At 40.8% G+C, this 23,190-nt stretch overlaps 1 protein-coding gene across 1 annotated transcript; it reads right to left on the bottom strand.

Moving 5' to 3' along the window:
• Positions 1-4,190: 4,190 nt before the first annotated feature.
• CCR6 (C-C motif chemokine receptor 6) lies at positions 4,191-17,119 on the bottom strand. The gene is made up of 4 exons (XM_032996916.2): positions 15,426-17,119; positions 12,198-12,304; positions 8,005-8,081; positions 4,191-7,118 (listed from the first exon to the last, which is right to left on the bottom strand). Exons 3-4 carry the CDS (start codon positions 8,011-8,013, stop codon positions 6,033-6,035), a joined length of 1,095 nt encoding a protein of 364 aa, XP_032852807.1. The 5' UTR covers positions 8,014-8,081; positions 12,198-12,304; positions 15,426-17,119; the 3' UTR covers positions 4,191-6,032.
• Between the last annotated feature and the right edge of the window lie 6,071 nt (positions 17,120-23,190).

Raw genomic sequence — 23,190 nt, forward strand, 5'->3', positions numbered from 1 at the left:
CACAGTGCAATTGCTCACTACCCGCTGACCAATACCCAGCCCGTTCCCAGCTAGCAATCCCAAAATACCAAGATCCGGCAATCACAATCCTGGAAGCAAGAGAGAGAGAGAGAGAGAGAGCAACTTCCCGAGCACCCCTCCTCTATATAGTGAGCATGACGTTACATGATATGGAATATTTCATTGGCCAATGTGGGTCTGGTGCTCTGGCCATTCTCCCTCCCTGCTTCTTGTGCACGGGCAGGACATGGGGAGTTGGAGAGTCCTTGAAATCTCAGTAGCATCTGAAAACATCAGTGTGCTATCAGCATTCTTCTCATACCAAACCCAGTGCTGAATCCAAAACACAGCACTGTTCTAGTTAATAAAAAGGAACATTAACTCTATTCCAGCCCAAATCAGGAAACTCTAAAAGTTGTTCATAAATGGGACCAGAAATCACAACAAAACCATAGCTGGATGATCCAATCCAGCCTAAGAAACAAACAAAACAATCACCAGCTTTCTGGTAATTAGATAGCTTTTTTTCCTTTATAGTTCCTAACAACTAGATAGGACTAAGAACAAATTCTTTACAAATAAAACTATAATTTTTGTATTGAAGCATTAGGGCTGTCTACTGTTGACATAAATCAAGATAACAGATATTTTCTATTTTGAAGAAAAGCTCTTACTTCAATGTTCAGTCATTGTTTCTTATGAAAGCAGCTAAGTGTTCCCTGCTTCCCCTAATCCTTGATGAATCACCAGTTTATAAATAAATTCCAGTCACTACTGATTAAATACATATTATTACATTAATTTGTATTACCTAAAGTAAATGTCTAGAAATTGCAAAGCTATACTAAAATTGAAAGAGAGCTTTAAAAAGTATTGATAAAAGAATATTAATTTGACTGGTTTAGCTCAGCTTTATATATTTAGATCAAATTGTTAATGCAGTAATTCAGTATGTATTTCTAATAAAAAGGCAATGAAAATGAATGGAAGATGATTTCATTAAAAAATATGAAGGGTGCATCAGGATATACACTTGGGTTACATAATACCATCAATCCAAATAAAACTGACCATGTATATTGGCTAGAAAATTGTACAAGCAACAAGTTTTTCAGACTATAGGGAAAGGGATCCTGACTTGGATAAGAACTTTCACCATCAAAATAACTTGTAATGAATAGGTTTTGTTTTCTTGACTAATAAAACCCAGATACTTTTCAACTCGGGTTATATAATGGAGTTCATTCAACCAAGAAATGGAGAATTTGTTTTAAGGAACTTGTCATAAAAGGAACTTAACTATGCTCAAAGCAGCCTAGAGAACAACTCCTTGCTTGGCGGTCACATCATTACCACCAGGTCTCATGTCATTCACCCACAGCTGAGGAGATGTCATTTAATTCCCTCTTCAGCCTGAAGGACCTGCAACTATACCACCCAGAAGAGAAGTAAGAACTACTGGTGTAGCACAATTTAAGGCTGAAACGTCCTCCTTTTTCTTGTTTTTGGAGCTGTACTTTGCACAGACCATTTCAAAGAGTGTATGAGCCCCTAACCCACAGGTGATGGCAGGAGGTGGTACCTCCTACCACATTGGATGGTAGGAGGGAATACCCTGATTGCCTGGCAGCAGCATAAATAAACAGATTATGAGCCCCTTTCAGTGGTTTTGTGAAATCATTTCCTTGGCTTTTATTGTAGTATCTGAAAACTAACCAGAGATGTCAAACCCTTTTAGATGTTTCATGAGATAATCTTTGACATTTTGAAAACATTATCATTTTCACTCCATCTAAAACTATTTTTTCTAATTCAGTCCAAATTCTGAAAGCTTCAAGTACCATCTTCTTGCTACTTTTGTAGCAAAACCCCCCCCCACACACACAAAATTTTCACTATTCTAGTCAACAAGATTGCCCTACAAAGATCCAAAGCAGAATTTGATCTAAATAATAAAATCAGTGTTATACCTGTTATGTACTCAATAATTATCAATAACATTCCATTACAAAAATGTTCCTTTCTAGACTGTTTTTTTCCTGTTTGTCTTCAGTTTCCAGTCATCATCTCCAATTGTTATCTATCTTTGCATGTAATTTTCACTTTCTTTCCTCTGCCTTTCCTTGCTAGTAGCAAGGCCCAAATGACTTTGATCTCTTCTGTTGACCGTGACTCTCTTGCAGGTTCACCAGCTTATAGTGATCATTCTTCTAGAGAAAATTAATATATAAGTAGAAAAGATAGCACATGAAATTTAAATGCCATGGGAAAAAGTTTGCCACTTTTTATGGGGAGCCAATTAATAAATTAGGTCCGTTTTCAAGATGGTACATGTCAGAAAACAGATTTAGCTCTAGGCTGTCTGCACTGAGATATTATTCTTTGTTTAACACTGTGTACTGATGACCTAACTCCTTCTGAACTGCTTGAATGAGAAGTATGAAGCAGGGCTACCATGGAGCCACCCAAAGCGGAATGGAACCCACTAACAAGCAGAGACCATGTACGTGCAGCCAATACCACAGCTGAGCCCCAGCCCCCAGCTAGGGGGAAGATATGAATTGTCTTCTAGAAGCTTGTCAGCCACATCTTCTGTGTGCATGACATGACGTCGTACAGTAAGTAACCTTCTCTCTTTAAATATGGTAGTAAATGAGGACCTGTATAAAAACAAGTGTTTTTCTTCAGAAAAAAAAACCCCAGATAGAATACATGCAACAAAAAAGAAAATTTCACCATGTATTTGCTATGCAGAGTACTGCACAGCTACCACAATGTGAAAATAACAATAAGAAGCAGCATCCATAGCAAGTTTTGAAAAGTTACTCCATCAAGCAGTGAAAGTAACATGCAAGTTCCTATAAATCTGTGCTCTTTTCATGCACTAAACTCTCAACACCAACTCCAGCTCACCTGTCAGTTCTGCTGACATGGTCCTTGAAGGAAAGATGGAATATCTGAGAGCCCATCAGCAATGTCCACCGGCCAACCTGCCACTACGGCCACCTGCTGCTGAACATTGAGCAGTGGGGTTCTCCTCCTCCACTGCTTTCACTCTGAACTGGTCTTATTCTTTTACTTTATGGTAGATTTCACAAAAAATGGTAAGAAGGTATTGCATGTAAATTAAAATTTTAACTTCTGTAGTTGCCCTCAAAATTTGAGTAAGAAAACCAGCAACCCATGAGTTGGAGCTGTGGTTCTACCTGCTCAGCAGCCCCTTGAGAGCCCATCCTACTGTTCACCCTCGTTTTTCCCAGAGACAGGGCAGTGGTTCATGGCAAATGAGATTTCAGCTGTACCTCAAGTGGGACTTGTAGCAAGGCCTTGGCATAAGCACAGTTCATATCCCAGGCACTGTTTTAATCCCACACATGCACGACGTTCCCCTTCTCTTAGCAACACTTCTCACCCAGGAGAATCAGGGAACAGCTGGGTACATCTTCTACTTTTCAACATCATTTCCCCCCCACAAGACAGCAGCCAGGAGGCTGTGTTGCCTCCCGCATGAAGAAGATGTCCCACCACCACCGTTTCCAACTTGCCAGGGTCCCTCATGATTACCAGGGGCTGGTGACCCACGAGGCAGCCTGGCAGCCCCCTCTCCCTGGGGAAGGTCCTGTACTGTGGGACCGAGCTTCAACCTCTTCCCCCTCCGCCCTCACCTCCGAGGGAGGATGCCCTTTCAGCCAGGAACCATTTCATGATGGCTATGGCACACTCGCCCTGCCCTGGGGGCCTCCCTCTCCACCCCCGGGGTCTATCAGCGAGCCCCCTCCGGTTGGGATGGTGACAGTGACAGGATCAACCCGTGTCCCTTGGCCGCCATCTCGCGCCCCAGCCCCACCCCAGCAGCCATCGGGGCAGCGTTTGTGTTGATCGGTGGCTGAAGGCCGGTGCAGGCCGGCGGCGGGGCTGGCAGGAGGGTGGGGGTGTGCTTTCAAGCCCGGCGGGGATCTACCCAACAGCCATCATAGCACTCGGTGCCCCTCAGCTGCGGGCTTCCCGCCCTAGGGCACACTCCCTCACCCGGCCTCGGAGGGAGAGATGCTACATCATTCAGACAGGAGAGATTTTGCACTGGATAAGAGGACGTTTCAAGGCAATACATGTAGCAAGAAGCTTAGATCTGAGGGGATTTTTCCTTTCCACTTAGATTTTTTTATTTGTTGAATTCTCTTCCAGAAAATCATCGGTGCTATATACAGCAAATGCATGCATCTGCATTTACATAATTTTGTATCATATTCTTGCCTAAATTGCTATTCAGTCATGATAAATATATGGGATCTTTATCACACCTGGCATTGATATTTAAAAGCCTCACACTGCACTGTAAACAAGGATGGACTGCACCAGCCAAGGCAGTACTAGTTTCGTGTCGTGCCATATCAATGCTTTTCCTCAAGGGATCTTCAGCTCCGGCACTGTCCTTCTTGGCGCTTCACATTGCCACTGAACGATGTACTTAGTGATCCAAGCTCCACTGTCTCTTCAGCCATGAAGCTTAAAAAAAAACAACCAAAACAGCAAGCTGCAAATTGCATTAATTTACACAGCTGTAGGAGTGTAACATCCCACACAACAGCAAATCCAGACACCATCATGGCTTATGCTCCCATTGCAGCAGAACAGCAGAGGGCTTATAAGTACTTCAGCAGGCTGCTGCTGCTGCTCCTCTCCTCCATTCTGCCCCTTTGCTCTCCAGCCTCTGCTCCCATCTGCCTTGCCATCCCACCATGACTGCTACAGTGTGGTGAGGCTAACTCAATGAGCAGAAGATCCACTGAGGATTTGCTGAAGAGTCATGGCTGGGTAAAACTAATTGCATTTATTAAAAATATTCCTATATTCACAGTGAGTTAGATGCTGACTCTGTAAAAATTCTGGCTGAATTATGTCAGATTCTGGTAATATTTTTAGATATAGTCTTTAATAATTTCTAAAGCTAATAAAATAAATTTTATATAACCATATTTGTGCTAGTAAATCCGTTCCTAAGGAAACTTTGCTAATGGTAGCTAAATACCAAGAAATGCATCTTGTTTTGTCACCGATCAAGTTCCAGCAAAAAGTGTTGGAATAATGGCAGTTCTGTACAGATTGTCACCTTTTTAAAAGTGGAGTGCAACTTTCAGCTAGAAAGAAAAAACTTTTCACAAAGAGACATTCACCAGATTGTCAGCTTTGATGGATTCCAGCACCTGAATCCTGTGCCAAATGAAGAAAATAATCTCTTGGGCAAACCTCCATTCTCTGTTCAGAAGATAACCTCAGAAGAGATCAGAAAACCTTTCTGTGAATATTTCAGTGTTCTCTTTAATTAATAGTTTTATTTTTTTCTAATATTCTCTTTACTAGACATGTCACTGTTGGCTTTGACCAGCCTCAGCCTTGGTGTAATCAACTTCTGATGAGCAAGTGGACTGCAGAACTGGACAAAGATTTAGGGGACCTAACATGTAAGCCCAGCTATGTCAGCAGCCTTGAGCCTGTTTTTTCATTTCTCAGTTTGCTTTCCTTGCTGCGCTTTGCTCAGAATGCCATCTCTTTATGTTAGTACTGTCACAGCGTGACCTGTCTGCAACAAAAGAACAGTGGAGACCTACACTTAGACAGGATTTCCAGGTAGAAGTAATTAACAGAAACAACATAAATGTAAGTATGAGCCTGGACATAACCTGATTCATTTACTTAGTACTTTGGGGTTATTTCAGTGATGTTGGACAGATGAGATGTAATTTTTCCTTAGAAATCAAGGAATGTTCCCCTGTAAACTTTGCTATCCTGATAATTCTAAAAAAGTGCACTTTAGAATAGCATGAATGTTAAAAGAGGTGAGTAAGATTTCAGTTTTCCACAGAACAGGGTTATTCTTTTATCTTAATTCTTTGATGAAGGGAGCTGTAGGTCATGGGAGCTCCCTTAGAGGTGTAGAGAAGCCCAAATGTCTTGCTGTTACAGGCACAGTGACATTGGTTTGGGTTGCTTGGTGAGAAGAGTCCTTCAGTAATAATGTTGTTAAAATTGTATTATATAGTAAAAGAAGATCCATTGTCAGTCAGAATTTCACTAGTCTGTCTCGAATGATACATATCAGAGTTTGTCCTTGAACTACGTTTATTGTATTTCTTGTACCTCATGCACCATAGGTCCTTCATTATCTTCACAAAATAACTTCTGAACTTCACTCCAATAAATGCATAGAGCACAGGGTTCACACAACAGTGTAAAAATGCTATGGCTTCAGTGGTGTATTTCACATAGGCCATTATCTTGTCATTGTCACAAGATTTGTCTATCTTGCCCATATTTACGGCTGTCACAAGAAGAACAATGTTATAAGGTACCTGGCAAACTAGGAAAACAGCTACAATTAATACGATCACACGGATTGCTTTGTTTCTTTTAGAATTCTGAGCTTGTTGTAAGGATTTGACAATGAATGTATAGCAAAAAATCATGAATATGAAAGGTATAAAAAATCCAAATCCAACTTGCATACACAGCAGCAGTGATTTCATCATTGTGCTTTCAGACATTCTGTCAAATCTGTGGTCACAAATCTCTTTGGTTTCATTGGTGGAGAAGATGTAACTTTCACTGTATAGAAAAGAGGAACTAGAGATTAAAATTGATGATACCCACACAGCCAAACAAATGAGTTTACTATATGCAAGCGTTCTTGCCCTGAGTTTAAATGACTTTGTTGCCTGTACGATAGCAATGTACCGGTCCACGCTGATAAAGGCCAAAAGCAGCATGCCACAGCTGAAGTTGATTGCGTAGATACCTCTGGTCATTTTGCAAATGAAATCGCCAAAAATCCATTCGTCAGCAGCATAATTCACTGCCCACAGTGGGAGAGTGAGAACAAACAGTATGTCTGCTATGGCCATGTTGAAGAGGTACACATCCGTCATGGACTTGGTTCTTTCATATAAAGCAAAGGTCATCACTACAAAGATGTTACCAACCAGGCCAATGATACAAATCAACGAATATACAACTGGAAGAAATGCTTTTGTGAAGTTCCTGACTTCCAATTTAGAACAAGGTGGTGTGATTAAAGAAGCATAGTCAGAATAATATGGATAATCTGTGGGATGAGGCTCTGTCTGTAAAAAAAGAAGATCACCAGTTAACACAAAGGTGTCAGTCTCTAATTTCTATACAGTAGATAAATGATAGATAATACAGTCATACAAATACAAGGTACTCTGGAAATCTTGTGAAAATTAGTATACAAGTATTATATGACTTGCTGATTTGAAATGAAAGCGACATTTCCCTTATAATAACTGTAGTACTTCTGCCCAGTTCTTCCCATGTCTCAGCTTTAAGTTTCTATCAAACTCATCTCATGATAGTCCACATAACTGTTGTCTCCTCCAATGCCAAATGTTTTACCCTGTTTCCACCAACCACGCACCCCAGTTACAAATGCAAATTTAACACTGCAGAGGAGATTTGTAAGAACTAAAGAATTTAATTAAAATTTTATTAAAATACGAACATAGAGGTAGTATTTTTGGATGGCCCAAAGGTTTCCATCTTCAAATGCATTATGCAGACAGGATTAGTCTGCTGTCACAGGAGACTCTACAGTGTAAAAGTCTGAATTTGAAGTAGGGATCCAGACTTCCTTTACCATCAAGGGAGGGGAAGAGGTCTTTCTAGCATGTTATACATTTCATACTAATGTAGCTTGGCTGAATAAAGCCCAGAAATCATTACTTCTCTCCACTCCGCTAGACAGGCAATCCAGGATAGCTAGTCTGAGACGCAGTTACACGCACCACAATCACCAAACCTGTAGTTACACTAGGAGAGTGCAAGCCAAATAAACAGAATGCTTTGACAGTGGACTCTGCTGTTAGAAGTGTCTCTTCAGCTAATCACTCCCAAGATTAGGGCATTTGGACCAGCAACCTCAAATTGCTGGGATGTCCAGATTCATTGCTTTATTGATGTACTAATATAGTTAATCAGTTAAGTACTTACAAAATTCATTTTGGCAGTATATTCCTCAGAAAGAAAAATATGTTGAGAAGAACTTCAAAATACTTTCCCAAGGATTTCTGAAAAGAAAATAAAGTAGATTGATTTGACAAACCAGAACAGGAAATGTGAACAAACAGAAAAACACATTTGGAAATAAAACATCTATTCAAAGAAGAAACTCATCACTTCAACTATATCGACAATACACAGGAGCATCTCAACAAATCACACACCTCTGCAGCACAACGTGCAGTTGAAGGAACTGGATGGTTTGTACCAGTATCATTAACAGCACAATTTTACATATGGAATGTTTATTCATAGAGCTAATAAACAATATATGAGAACATGTGAGTCTTACTTCACATTGACTTTGCACTGTAAGAAATTAGAGTAAATTAAATTTTACTTTCAGAAATTCTGTATGACACTGGCAATCAGTTATTGTCCTTTGAGCCTGCTCAGCAGCTAAACGCCCCGCAGCCGCTCACCCACCCTCCCCCCACTCGGGAATGGGGAGGGAATCAGAGGGACAAAGGGAGACTCGCGGGTTGAGATAAAAACAGTTCAATAACAGTAACAGAACAATACGCTGACAGCAGTATCAGCGGGTAATGTACAATACAGCTGCTCACCACCCGCGAATCCTGAACACAAAGGCCCCACAGCCACACCCCCGGAAGTGAGAGCCCCTCCCAGGCCTCTCCTGCCTTTATATAGTGAGCGCAATGTCACGTGACATGGACTATCGGCCAATCGGGGCCCAGCCCTCCAGCTGTGCTCCCCCCGCCCCCGCACACAGGTGAGGGCACTGGGCCCTGGGGAGCCCCTGGGGTCTCAGGGGGCTGCAGCTCCTCCCGCTGCCAGACCCACGGGAGCTCTAGTCCAGCCCCAAACAGGACATCAGTGTATTGAGGTAAATATGGAACAAATGAACAGCACTACCACAGCATACTCCATAACAGCAATAGCACACTTCAACATTTTTTTTTTATTCTGGCATTTTATCAGTGCGTCTCAGAACTTTTAACATCACATTACCTGCCTTTTTTTATTACACTAGTGAGGTAAATTAAGAGTGCCAGGATAACTGTTTCTTTAGGTGTAAAGGATAGTACACAACATATGAACAGACTAAGCACTAGTGTTGTTTTGTCTTTGTTCAGCGCACAGACCTTTCGGTTATAGACTGCGCTCTATGAAAATATTTTTTCTTTATCACTGTGATACCTCCGTATTTTATAAATGGTAATTAATTAATTTGCACAACACCCTGTGGCAAGGAGGTATTATTACCATTAATTTACAGGGGAGGAAACTGAGCACTTAGTCATTTCAGTAAGTGTCAACTTGAAATGCTCAGTTTGAGACACCCGTCCCCTCCTAAATTTGCTTTTAAGAACACTTAGCATTATGAAGGACTTCAGTTACACAAAGGATTAAATCCATTGACACTGGTTTCAGTCAGGCTCAGACTTCTGCAAATCAGACCACACAGTTTAAAGTCACTGCTCCTGTGAGATCCCACCTGCTGTGCTTTGTCCAGCTCTGGGGGCCCCAACATAAGAAGGACATGGACCTGCTCAAGCAGGTCCTGAGGAGGACCATGAAGATGTATGGGGCTGGAGCACCTCCCTTGTGTGGACAGGCTGAGAGAATTGGGGTTGTTCAGCCTGGAGAAGGGTCCGGGGAGGCCATATAGTGGCCTTCCAGTATTTAAAGGGGGCCTACAGGAAAGATGGGGAGGGACTCTTTATCAGGGAGTGTCGTGATGAGGGGTAACAGTTTTAAACTGAAAAAGAGTAGGTTTAGATTAGATGTATGGAAGAAATTCTTTACTGTGAGGATGGTGAGACACTGGAACAGGTTGCCCGGAGAAGCTGTGGCTGCCCCCTCCCTGGAAGTTTTGAAGGCCAAGTTGGACGGGGCTTTGAGCAACCTGATCTAGTGGAAGGTCTCCCTGCCCATGGCAGGGGGGTTGGAACTGGGTGGAACTGGGTGATCTTTAAGGTCCCTTCCAACGCAAACCATTCTATGATTCTGTGAAAATGGGGGACATGCCATTGGTGGCCACATGCGCAAAGCTGGGCTTAAACGACTTGTTTAACCTCACACAGGCGTCCATGAGCAAGAGATTCAGTTCCTCAGTGTTCCCCTGCATGAGTTCAGTCCTCCTTTTCTTTCCATTAGCTGCTCCGTGAGAACAGCACATACCAGCAATGCAGTAATTGCAGGGAGTGGACAACATGAGGTCCCATTTGCTAGGGCTGTGAATGACAGTTCTGTCCAGATTTTCTCTGCCTTTTGTTAGTTGTGGTGCTAATTAGAAAGTGCACATGGGTCAACTTTAAGTCTAGATAAAAAATCCTTCCTGTTTGGGAATTACCTGAATTTCGAAAGAAAGAGAGGCAGATAATTTGTAAAAGTGGGGCAGATGCAGTCCAGATATAACTGAGAGTTGGGGTAATGAAAGGACTGAACTGTCTCCAAAAGCATAATGAGGATGAAACTCTCTATGACTCATGTTGGGAGGCTGGCTCATGACAGAGGGCTGCAGATGGGTAGAGACCTATATGATATGACGTTGCTTAAGCACCACAGCTTCTCTAGCTTTCCTACCCTTTAAATAAATCTTTAACCACCTCTTCAAATTCCTCTGCTGACCTTTCAAAACTGGTTTTTGGAAGCTGTAGTAATATGACAGCCTGAAAGCCCTTGCACATCTCTGAAACAAGTTTTAAACAATTTAAAGTTTCTCTCAGAAGTGCAAAGATGTATAAGGCAAGCAGCAAAGTTGTACAGTTCATCTGGGGCTGTGGTCCCCTAGCCCATCCTGGAGCAACTCTAGTCGCTATCTGTTGCTTTACCCTCCTCTGACCCCAGCCAGCCAGACACTCATGCCCTTGCTTGGTGTTTCTGTCACCCTTTGCACTTGACCACAACTACAGTAACTCTTCAGTTAGACAGCACTAAGGCAGTACCTGTCTGGGTTATTATTTTAGAAACTGTTATTTTATTGTTGCAAGAAAAATACCTTTCTAGGCATCTGTCATGTATATATCTTTCTAGGATATACAAGGTTAAAATACACAAAGGGAGTCTGACAGCATATATTCTCTATAAACCAGTCACTCTTCATTCCATTTAGCCAAAGCCACTCCCTGACATTACTCTAACATGTAGGAGGTAGAATAGAGGGTGAAGGCGTTTGGAAGAAAAGGAGCACGGGTGTCTCCTGCAGCCTGCAAGGAGGGCTAGGAGAGGAGATCTCTTCAGATTACCACTGAAGGAGAAGGGCTCTCTAGTCCTCAGAAGACCTTAGCAGAAAGCTTGTAGGGACAACAGCTACTCATCACAGGAGAGCTGCATGCTTTCCCTGATGTTATAGGAATTCACAAAGGCATCATCATCAGTCACACATTTATTCAGAAAAGGACTTCCACTGTCCAGCAAAAGCTTATTGAGAGTGGTTGATATGAGAGTAGTAGCGAAGGACTCAGACTGAAACCAGAATTGCAGAGATCAGGTTTAGGACCTGATTTAAATTTCTTGAGCTGATTTCCTTTTCTGATTTTGAAACAGCATTCACTGGAGTTATCAAGAAGATGCAGTGGCTGCAAAGGGAGTTGAATCAGGACTACTATAAACATGATTTTCTTTTCAATTTAAATCTTTCTAGCAGTCTTTCAATAGTCACCTTTATAATTTATAATCTGCATATTTATGGCTTTATTTATCAATGTATTAGGTAATTATAAAAAAAAAATTCTATGTATCTAAGGGAGTGTGTATATGTTCCAACATTGTTTATATACTACATATGGGCACATGTCTATGCATGTGCACACAAACTTACTTATGTTCTGAATGTTAAATATATAAGCCTTGCAATTTTTAGTTTACTATTTTTCCACTTTATCCAGATTATCATATTTCTTTTCGCTATGAAATCAGTATGTGAGTGTTTAAAAGTAAGACTAAGCTACAATTGCAAAAGAGAATGGATAAAGGAAGACCTCAGGAAAAAAAATAGATTTCTTTAAGGAAAAATATTCTTGGTACTTGGAGTGAATCAATAATTATTTTTTAAGCATTGTTCACCATTGTAACTACACTCCTACTTACATGTTTGGTTTAATACATTTATCACACATACATACACTATAGATTATCTATTTTATTTTAGTACTTACCAGATTGGAAAATTGTCTGAAGATCAGGTGAAAGAGGATGTGTGATTCTGTTACACTGTTTTGTGGCTGCCTCAATCACATTTACCATCAGCCTCAACAGGAATACACTTTAATTTGAAAAACAAGAAATAGCAGCATTAGTTAAAGGTACAGAGTTAAATTGAAATAATCACCACTTCCTCCTCACAAGCAATCACAATAACCTGCTTTTTTACGTAAAGGAAAATATTTAACCTTATCTGTGCTGGAAACATGCAAACTGAAGGCAAGTCATTTACTAATTAAGCTACCTATGTAATGATATTATTTTTTAAAATATCAAGCTAGCATTAGAATCATCAAAAGTGCTCAAACACCTACTGAATGATGACCTATTTTTGCAAAGGGTGCACTTAATGTCAGACAGATAAGCAGTTTAATCATTAATCATTTAAATCAAGAACATCACTTACAGTAGAACTGCAAAACTGAGATCAGTGCTAATTACCAAACTGAATAATAGCTATTTTCTGAGGAAAAAATAATAATCTGGTATATGTCAAGGTGCACATTATCCAGATGTTTTTCCTGAACTGCTAAGACAAAATATGCAAAAGCCTAGGTAAAAAAAGAAAATACAATTGTATTTATCTGTTTGGCACAAACATTTGCTGTTTGTGTGCATGCTCTTCAGGTCTGGAGTTAAAGCTATTTGGAGCTAGACATAAAAATATTTCATTTTACGATTCCTGAATTTTAAAATTTAGAAACATTTCTTTTCCAGAACTTAGTTTCTGATGACAACTTTGATGTTTGCATTATCAGGAAAAACAAAAATTAGTAAAAACCCTTCAAGCTTCTTAATTATTTTAGAAACTGTGTGTGTGAACATTCGGTTTCAGCTCATGATCTCATTAGAGACACCAGATGGCATTAATACATGCAGCCTTGTAAGATGTGATTAAATTAATAGAACACTGGACCTAAAGAAATTCAGGATGACAGATGTCACACTTGTCTTCTTTTCAAAACTGAGTATATCACAATAGCAGTTGCACCCTAGCAGCTTTGGTATGACATTGCTTTCCACTAACCATACACAGTGAATGAAACAAAAACGATGCATAGTGTCAAAATGTGACTTGGCAGATTTAAAGTATCATGTTGTAATAGTTCATAATCATTTAAGCAGGCACAGTTCATTTTCTCGATGGCTGATTTTTATAAGATCTGAGACCTTGACTTCAGCTATGACAAAATGCCAGCATATTTGCATAGAGCAACACAGAGATACTAAAAAACCCTGAAATGTGAGTCTCGTTTTTTCCTACGTGTCTGTGCATATGTGGACACGATACATGCATGTTTTGATTGTTACTGATGAAGAGCAATCTTCACTGTTTGATTGTGAAATCTATCTGGATTGTGACTCAAATAACTTCAGTGGGCTCACTATAAGATTAATATGTCCTCCTTATGGTTGTTTGGACTAAACCATTCCCTGTCATTGCAGATCTGGGAAAGGTTATAATCAAATCTGTAAAGTAGTTGAGCATTTGAAATATGGTTTGTTAAGGTCAAGTTACACAAAGAAGATGTGTGAGTTTCAATGCAGAGAAGAAGAAGTGAAGATAGAAGGCCAAGAGGAATAATTTTAGCAGACAACTAAGATTATTTCCATTTTAAATGCCAGCAATGGTGAAAAGACAGATTCCTGAAAGCTGCAAGGGTATCAGAGAACAAGTCATGAGGCAGATGTTCTTCTCTCCAAGTGTCTGCATCTCATAATCTTCAGTAGAACATGACACTGAATGGACCTCTAATCTGTGGGACAGTTCTTGCATTCTTAGCAGCTGCCGTGCTCAGCAATGTATCTTAGCTGTCTGAAGCAGTTCAGACTTAGTGACTTACAGCAGAAGGGCACGGATGACTTAATTGGCCTATGAAGATGAGCAAGGAGAGCTGAGCTGTTGGTCAATGTGAGAGGTCAGCACAGAGGCAAGGGTGTGAGTGGGGAGGGTGCGTGAACCACGATGTGGTGGAAAGCGCTAAACAACTGCACTGCAGTTTGGTTTTCTACATTAAGATGATTGGCAAGATGCCCAGACCTTGTGAATCTTTCGAGACATCCTTAATCACAATAGTGAAGTGCTTTTCACTGTATTATTTAGTTCAGAATTCATAACAGTTTCTATCATTAAAACTGCACAAGTTTTCAGGCCATACTTTTGACCTTTGCTAAGAGGGACTTTAACAACATTTTTGTACTGTTCTGCTAACTTGATGTTATTTGCATGTCAAAATGTAGTAATGGAAATCATCTAATTAACTTGATTTGGACTTCAGTTGAGGCTCATAAGGTATTTTCTGGACTTTCTTGGAAAGAAATTACAAGCTTCCTTTTTAAATATCCTGTCCCTCAAGTGCTGCAAGGAATAGTACATTTAATTTTGATAAACTGAGGGTCATCTATTTTTTTGTAGTAACGTAGCTATATATAGTAGCCCAGATCCTGTTTACGGAGAATTCACTTTCTGTCTAAATGCTGTCTGAAGCAAACCACTGATTCCTGCTCACAGTGTCTCACATTTTTAAACATGGACTAAAATCTTGTTAAAAACAACAAATCCAGAGTAGGTGCACATTCTATGTCAGTAAAGGAATTTGCTGATATTTCATTGTGGGCCATTTCACTGTGGGTCTTTTAAGTGCTTCTTTCTCATAACTCTGGGACTCAGGAGATGGATCTGCATCTTGCAAAGCAAACTTCATTACACAAAGACAAACCTAGGCCATGGCAGTCATGTAAGCAGCAGATAATGAGTGAGAGAAGTAAAAATTCCCTCTGTACTACAAAAATGCATGTGACTTCAAATCACCAACCAAGTCCATGAAGACTGTGGTCCATATTCAGACAAGTACTTCTGCTGCTAATAACAGCTTCCAGCAGCTCAGACAACAACCTACTTTTGGAATACTAACAGATTAACCTGTGAAGCAGCTGAATGTTATCAACACTATTTAACTGAATGAGAATCATTAAAACATAAATCAGAATTTTAGCTTATCCATTACAAAATCTATTGCTCATCTTGTTCCATATTCAGGTGTTTTCTACTTTAAATGTATCTTCTGCTTTTAGTCTGCAGTATAATCAATATTCAGCTTGAATAACTGTCTTTCAGAAGGTGAAGAATTCGCCATGTAAGTGAATGCCAAAGTTAATACAAGGTAACTAGCCCAACTTACCTTTGGAGCACATGTTCTTCTGACCCAGTTACAAAGCCCAGACAGCTTTCCTTGCAGACACTTTGTGCTTCACCTTCACGCTGTGACAAGTGGAAAGGGTTTTTTCTTTTTAACACAACTATTTGAAAATCTGCATGTTATGCAAATGAAGCTCCCACACATGTAGTTAGTTTTTGTTCATTTGTTAGAGCTCTGAAAGGAAATCTACTCTCGTTTAGCTAATATGGTTATTGTGGTTTCTCAAATCTCACCACATGTTAGTTTTCTGCCACCACTAATTAAGGAAAGAAAATATTGAAAGATAAGGAAAACAAAAACACCATCTGAGTTATTCCAGGATCCACATGTTCTGGAATGACTCAGAATACTGGGTTTTCTTAATTCTAAAAGAAATACAGCACCCACCCCCCACGCTGTTGCATCCTGCTTTAATGTTCATTCAGTTAAATTTAGATCAGTCTGATCTGATTCAAAAATCTAGCCATCAGCTGAGGTTCTGGTCTCTCCATCATTCTTTCAGACTACAAAATGTAAACTATATATTTACATTCAGGTTGTTTATATTACCTTTTTTTTTTTTTTTTTTTTTAACATTACCATCCTATATTGTCAATATATTTTTTTCTCATTCATTCTTATTCTTTCAAACTCTCCTTCTTTTTTTTGCCTCTGACTTTTCACTCCCTGTCAAGCATGCTTTTTCCAGTATTGCTATTTCTGTATTTAGTTTTTTGTTCTCCTTATTTCTTCCTCTTTCTTTGTTCAGCTTTTCTAGATTTCTCTTCTTTCCATCTCCTGTTCTCTTCATAATTTCTCTCCTGCATTGCATTGTGTAGCACTTGCTTCCCCTTTGATCTTTTTTGTTCACATTTTCAGCCTCACTCCCACCTGATTCCACATACCTCATTGTCAGATGCAGCCCTCCTCACGCCTTATGAGGTGCCAGGGACTGAAATAACATGATCCTAGCACTGACATCTGTCCCACATTGACTGATATCCATCAATGTTTTAATTACTTGATCACCTCTGTCAAACCAGTTAGAGAAGACAGAGTCCTCCTAGGGCCTTCTACAGGGTTTTTGCCACTGAGGCAAACAGAGCTCAGGAGATTAAATGGGTAAAGATTGCAAACAGAGCACTAGGGGAGGAGAGGGACTGCATAATCAGTGTTTAGCTCTCACCTCTAGCCCAAGACATACAATTGCATTTGAAAAATCTCACAACCCATCAGTTTTCTTCCACCAGTGCACTTGCTATTTAATTTGAAAATGGAGGGAGACTAAAAAAAGCAATTGTTGGGAAACAGTTTGTTAGTCATGTGAAAATAGTAAAGAATCAGAGGTGATTTCTTCTCAGACTGAACATGGAATTTCTGAAGGGGGAGCACAGTCATACTCAGAGCACTCCTCTGCTTCACTGCAGCATCACTTCTTAGAACCAGCCTAGCTCCTAGCTGGCCTGGCTTCCAGAAAGAAACGTAAAGAGCAGTAAGTGTATCCTCCCATTGATAATTGCTGGCTTCAGAAAAGCTGGTGAAATATTTTTTATTTTCTTGGAGAAAATGTTGATGAAGCAAGAGTTTTAAACAAAAAAATGTTAGATTTTTGATGAAAGTTTGTGTAGCAAAAATGCCAATTTAGAAAAAACACCAAGATGCACAGATGAATTATTATACAGTTGTTTATACTTTTATTCTCTTTTGTAGCGAAAGCTTACCAATCAGACTACATTTCCTAGCTTTGGATAGAGAAAGTAGGCAATGAGTAATGTCGTTCCATGGTCTAAGGTCTCACAGAAGCCTAGACAGGAAAAGGATTGGAATTCATAAGGAACAGCAACTCCCATAAGAGCAGGATTTTCCAATTAACACATTTCAATTTTTCATCAAAATGTTTCTGGGATAGCTAAAGGCATTCTGAAGGACATATCTGGTTTATTGAAAACATGCTTTCATCTATTAAGAAACAAACTGAGCAGACAATTTCCTATCAGTTATACTCCTTTAATTTAAGAACTTTTACCTGAGTTATCTTGTATTCGGTCTGTTTTCTACTACTGCCCTTCAGCTGATTATCTTAAAGGGGTTTAAGAACCATTCTTGATGAAAGCGTCTCCCAAGGTTATGCCAGAAGTAATGAACCTTTACAGTGATGAACAGAATGATACAATCCTTGTATTACCAAGGACTAATTGAATGAAGACGTCAGACATTCGTATCTCACTTACCTACCTTCTTTGCCCACAAGAAACTGTTATGCAGACCAGAAAAAATACGTTTCTTCCTGAAATCCCAAGGAAGAAAGTATAACATGAGTCCTAGTCCCTTACTCTCCACCACCTGCACAACACTTTGCATACACCTGTGCATCACCTAGATGTTTCCTTTTCCTCAGAGGGAAGAGATTGCTTTCACTGTAAATGTCCTTTCCGAGGTCATGGAGGGGGAAAGTGGCTTCATTCCTGTGTCTCCCCTGCCCAGTGGAGATTTACATATCAGAAGTACCTATTACAACATTCTTTGATGCCAGCTAGGTCGGTGAATCTGTGAAACCAAGCCCATGTTACTGCAACATTTACACAATATCTCATTATAAGACCAAGCTTAACACAACAGATACACTGAAAAGCTTAAAACTAGATTCTTGCTGAAGTGGATCTAACTTTCTTTTAATGAAATATATCAGTACAAAGATGACAATATGTTGTAAATTATTTCCAAATAACTTCTGCCTTCTGAAGTAAATGGTCTCTTGCAAGAAAATTCTTCTGAATCGTCTGCCAATGTATGATTAATTTACACTAGGCTGTAGAGGACGAGTGAGTTTCTGTATCAGAAATGCTGCAAGCACAAGGCAAAGAGACAGGCAGAGTTAAATATGCAGTCGCTGACATAATTTCTGTGTTTTTGTTGCTGTAGTCAGAGCATACCCGTTGTGGTAACGCTCTTTTTCTCGCTCACTCTGTCTCTGACTCTCTGTTTCGTGTCTCATTGAAATAACTACCAAAGTAATTTCTCACAGCCTGTCATCAGTCTATACTCCCAAGCACTGACATTTCAACCTGAGTATGTTGAATTCATTGACCTGATTTCTTTTTAGAGTCGTACTTTCTTTATATGACTGTTTTTACAAGAGACCCACACTATGGAATGCCCCAATCAACTCTTTCCACAGCAGCGGCCTTCATGGCCTGAGTGATGGCTAAAAGATAGGGCTTAAAAGGTGCTTATATACCTATTGATGCAATTGGTTGTTTAGTATGGAAATTTTAAGGCATCTAGGATCCTGGATCCCACCTAAAACCACAAATGCTGAAATGGAAGAATGAAATTTGAAATTGTGTCTGTACAATATACAGTCCCTGTGTTGGCTGGATACAGCTCAAAGATTTCTTTCCTCCTATGCAGACCAAGATGCAGTGTGTGCTTTTCAGCTCATGGACTGTGATTTTCCCCATCACAAAGACAAATTGCAGGGGTTGGCTGGCCACTTCAATGAGACAATGATTCCCTCATTTTACTTCTACACCATAGTGCAGGCTGTAACCACTAACCACACCAATGATCTGAGGCAACCCAGAGAAAAACTGCCACAAGAGATTTCTCTGCAAGGAGGAAAATCTCATTTCAAGTCTTCTGCTCCTAAACAGTCACCACTGAGATGCCACTTGTACAGACTGGTGTAGGAAGGAGGTTGTGTCCTAATCATAGATCCTCTCTATGATCAGATGAGGATCAGTGAGGTGATTAAGGACATGTTTAGATCATTCTGCTTTTAATAAGCTTTACATGTTTTGGGTGCTTAACTCTTACTTCAGTCAACAGAAACTAGTGCCTCAGTCCCTTTAGAGACTTGAGCATACCCATTAACTTCTGTGTGGAATAGAAGGGAAAGTAGATGCATGTTGGGGTGCTGTTCCAAGCAGATGACAGGGAGGACAGTTGCTGACACAGGATCCTCTGCTATGAACAGCTAACACAGCTCTGAATTCATACTGCAGCAGATAATTCACCTTTCACTTCCCTTCTAAGAGTGGGCAACTGCTGCTATCATTTGATCTCTAGGTCTTCATGCATGCAGTCACTGGTGGTTAGTGCTTTGATAAAATTGATTTTTCCACTGTGATTATAGAGGCGGTAAAAAAAAAGAAAAAAGAAAAAAAAAAAAAGAAACCAAAGAAGTAACAGGAGGCACATTACTGATCGTTTCCTCACAGGAACAGCAAGTTGGCAACTGCTGTTGATTAATTCTGTGTTGCACAGAGAATGTAAACATGTCCTTACATCCCATTCCTGAGAGATGGTGAGTTTGTTTCCATAAATATGATCTAACCCACATTAAGATATGTACCTGATAACACTGTGGAGAAGGTATGTTGGAGAACCATGCAGCACAACTAAATCTACTATCAGGCAAAAGGCTGGATAGTCAAGAACAGTAGACAATTAGCCCAGATATCCAGGTATAACTCTCCTGCCAGGTGTCAGGGGTAGCACTAAGGGACAGATTTGGTTATGTAGGCATTCTGTCATTGTTTTGAACTTAGAGCCAAAAAAACCAGAAACGTAGTTATGGCTCTTGGCTTTGGCAAAGAAACCACTCCATCTGCAGCAAGTCCAAGCCTTTTTAACAGGTCTCCCAGTATATCTTCCTTACCAGTGGAAAGCTATGCTAGATAGCTTAGGTGCCAGGTGTAACACAGCCCCCAAAGGATCCATTTATCTTGCTCCAAGTTAGATTGTTTTTTTATGCCCACCCGGCACCTCACTCATCTGTTCATGCTATTGTCCCTGATCATTGCAGGGGGAGGGTTGGACTAGATGACCTTTAAAGGTCCCTTCCAACCCAAACTATTCTATGATTCTATGACTGTGTTGTCCAGAACGGACATGTTCTTTACTGAAGGGAAAAAGCATGGTTATCTGTGAGGACACACTTGAGAAAGTTGGCAACTGATAGCTACCCATGCTCCCTCCTCCCTAGGATGTTTTGGTTGCCTCCACTGTTGAGATTTGGGAAAGTGTGCTAATATTAACCACTTCCTGTTTCACTGCAGCTTCCTCCCAGTTTGTTGACCAGGGTTGGCAGACATCTAAATTTGCACTGGTGTATCACTCATCCCCAGTGAGGGGCCGCTCCTGGTGTGGCCGTCCCTGCTAGCGTCTAAGTGATGATTCCTGGGATAGGCACTGAAGTTTCAGATTAGTGAGACCTCACTGGGCTACTTCTCATGGTTGCTCTCTGTGGCCTCACGCAAAGTAATCTTGGCTCTGTCTGTTTCCTCTACAAAGAAAGACAGGGAGGAACTGATCTTAATATGTCCCAGCATCGTCTCTCCCTTCAGAGAGGACCATCTGACAGATACGTTTCTTTTACTCTCCTTCAACACATTCTTTCTGCCCATGTTCAACTGACCTCATTAGTCTGTGTTTGGAGTCAGGATCACACCTCAGCTGGGAATATTTGGGCCGGCAGTCTTGCTCTTTTATTGCTTCATGTGCACAATATTCCGTTTCCTATTTCAAAGCTCACTTTCTCCCAGAATACTTCTGATCATTGCTAGCTGAAATGCTGAAATGAGACCTGGGCCAGACAGTCATTTTCTTCTACCTGCTAGCAGTCATCAGAGCAGAGATGCTGTTCCCTTGCACCTTTTGTCCGTTCATCTCAAGTATATCTTCTCCATGTTCAGTCCCAAGTGCCAGGACTAAGTGCCCAGCTCTCAAGGCACACATCACAAGAATCATTTAGCAGATTATCTTTTAATATCAAATATACAAAACCAGAATCCAAAACTTTAATTGGTTTCTCAAAGCAACGCTGGTTACATGAAATTTGTGTAATCTGCTCCTTGACTTCTCAACGTTAGTGTAAAGTGAAGGCACAGGGTCAACACGCCCAATGCTAATCACTGCATTTCATTTAACATTGCAGCACTAGCTCTTCAGCCCCTTGTGAATCAGGGAAGGCCTCAGTCCAGCGAGGTGTTTAGACCTCTGCTACTTCTAAATATGTGAATACTCCCAAAGGTGCTTTTCAGTCAGGTTTCAAGAGAGAGTTGAGTCAGTGCATCAGCTGCCACAGGCAGCAGCTGCCTACCTTCTCCTGGGCTTTAGTTTGCTGAAACAACAGAAAACTGCTCATTGTCTTTCATTGTTGTTTTTTTTTTTTGTTTGTTTTGTTTTTTTTCTTTTTGGTTTGGTTTGGTTTGGTTTGATTTTTTTCTTCAAGTGAGGAATTTCTCCCTTGTTTAGCAAACAACTGACTCCTTCAAGTGTTCGGTGAAAGCCAGTGGGAAGAGGCTAGACCTTGATCCTAAATACAGTTGGGTCTAGGTTGCCTCCCCTCCTTCTGCTTGTGGAAAAAGGGTCCTTCTTGGTGAGAATTGTTATTCCCACCTGCAACCAAGAGGGAAGGTCTAACCCAAATGGGTGAGGTTTGTTCACACCAACCCACAGTGACACGCGAAGTCCGGAAAGGATCCCCTAAACCTCACCCTGACATGGTTCTGGAGGACAATGACATCTTCCTGGTGGGACACGATGAGTTCTGCATGCCTGGGTCACCCTGCTGCAGATGGCACACAATGCAGCCCATCCTTCAGGAGCCCCCTTCTGCCTGTCTGGCAGAAAGAGGTTTCTATTACGCTGACATCAGGACTGGCATTCACTGCCAAGCCAGGCCTCTGAGGCTATCATCATCACCCAGCTCCACAACAGGGTGTGTTCCTCATGTCCAAGTTCATACAACAACCTACTGTCAGCCATGGTGTGTCCAGGGTTGTTTTCCTTTTTCCATTTTGACATATACAGGCATTAATGATGCAAGATTTACCTACTGTCTTTTGTGAGGTTGGAAGGAAAATCTGTTTCCCTTTTACCACCACTCCAAGCACCAGCAGGAAGGGAACTTCTAGGTCTCACCTCACACAGCTGAAAAAGAGAAGGATGTCATGCCAGTCTCCACAGCAAATGCGGGCAGCAGGATTAGAGGGGTTTGTTCCCCTTCAGATGCTGTCAGACTTGTCCAACCACCCTGATCCACACCACCTCTAACATAGGCTGGCTTTTGCCCTTGTCAAGGAATCCTTGCTGTTAATACTTCAGTGATGCTAAAACAGGCAAACAGCTTCCTCTAATACAAGATTTTTGCTGCAATTTTCACAGTAATTTTATGTAATAAACACCATGCCTCAGCTGTGTTGGAGAAAGGGATGGACTCCTACCAGCTGAGCTCAGCCAGAAGGCTCCTGGAAGTCCTGAAGTGATAATGTGGGGCTGCTTAAAAAAATGAATCCAAACAAATACAACAAAAGAGCTTGCACTGTGATGCCTCACTTAATGGTATTACTGGAGAGTAACTATGAAAGGAGCTATGCTGTAATTACTATATTTGTGACCTGTGTTACTGAGATGCTGCGGCCTGATAAACATAAGCTACACCTCTGAATTAGAAGTTCCCCTGGCTCTACAGAAGTGGGATTGATGGAAGGATTAATGACACAAAAACCAAATTCTTATTATGGTACGTTATTGCCATAGTAATTTATCTCCTTGTGTGTTCCTCATCATCTGAACCATCTGTGAAGTTTCAGTTCTCAGGCAGACACTTCTCACTGCAAGATGGTGGAAGGGAAGGGAAAGGCTGAATTTTAGAATCCAGTCCTCTGCTCAGATGTGCCATCCTGCCCACGAAGGGGGAGGGGGAGGCCATGCCAACAACTGGAGAGAAACCCTCAAGCACGTCATGTAGATCCTGTCTGAA

The sequence above is a fragment of the Tyto alba genome, unplaced genomic scaffold (genome assembly GCF_018691265.1).
Source record: "Tyto alba isolate M040663 unplaced genomic scaffold, T.alba_DEE_v4.0 Super-Scaffold_22, whole genome shotgun sequence".
NCBI classification, from domain to species: Eukaryota; Metazoa; Chordata; class Aves; order Strigiformes; family Tytonidae; genus Tyto; species Tyto alba.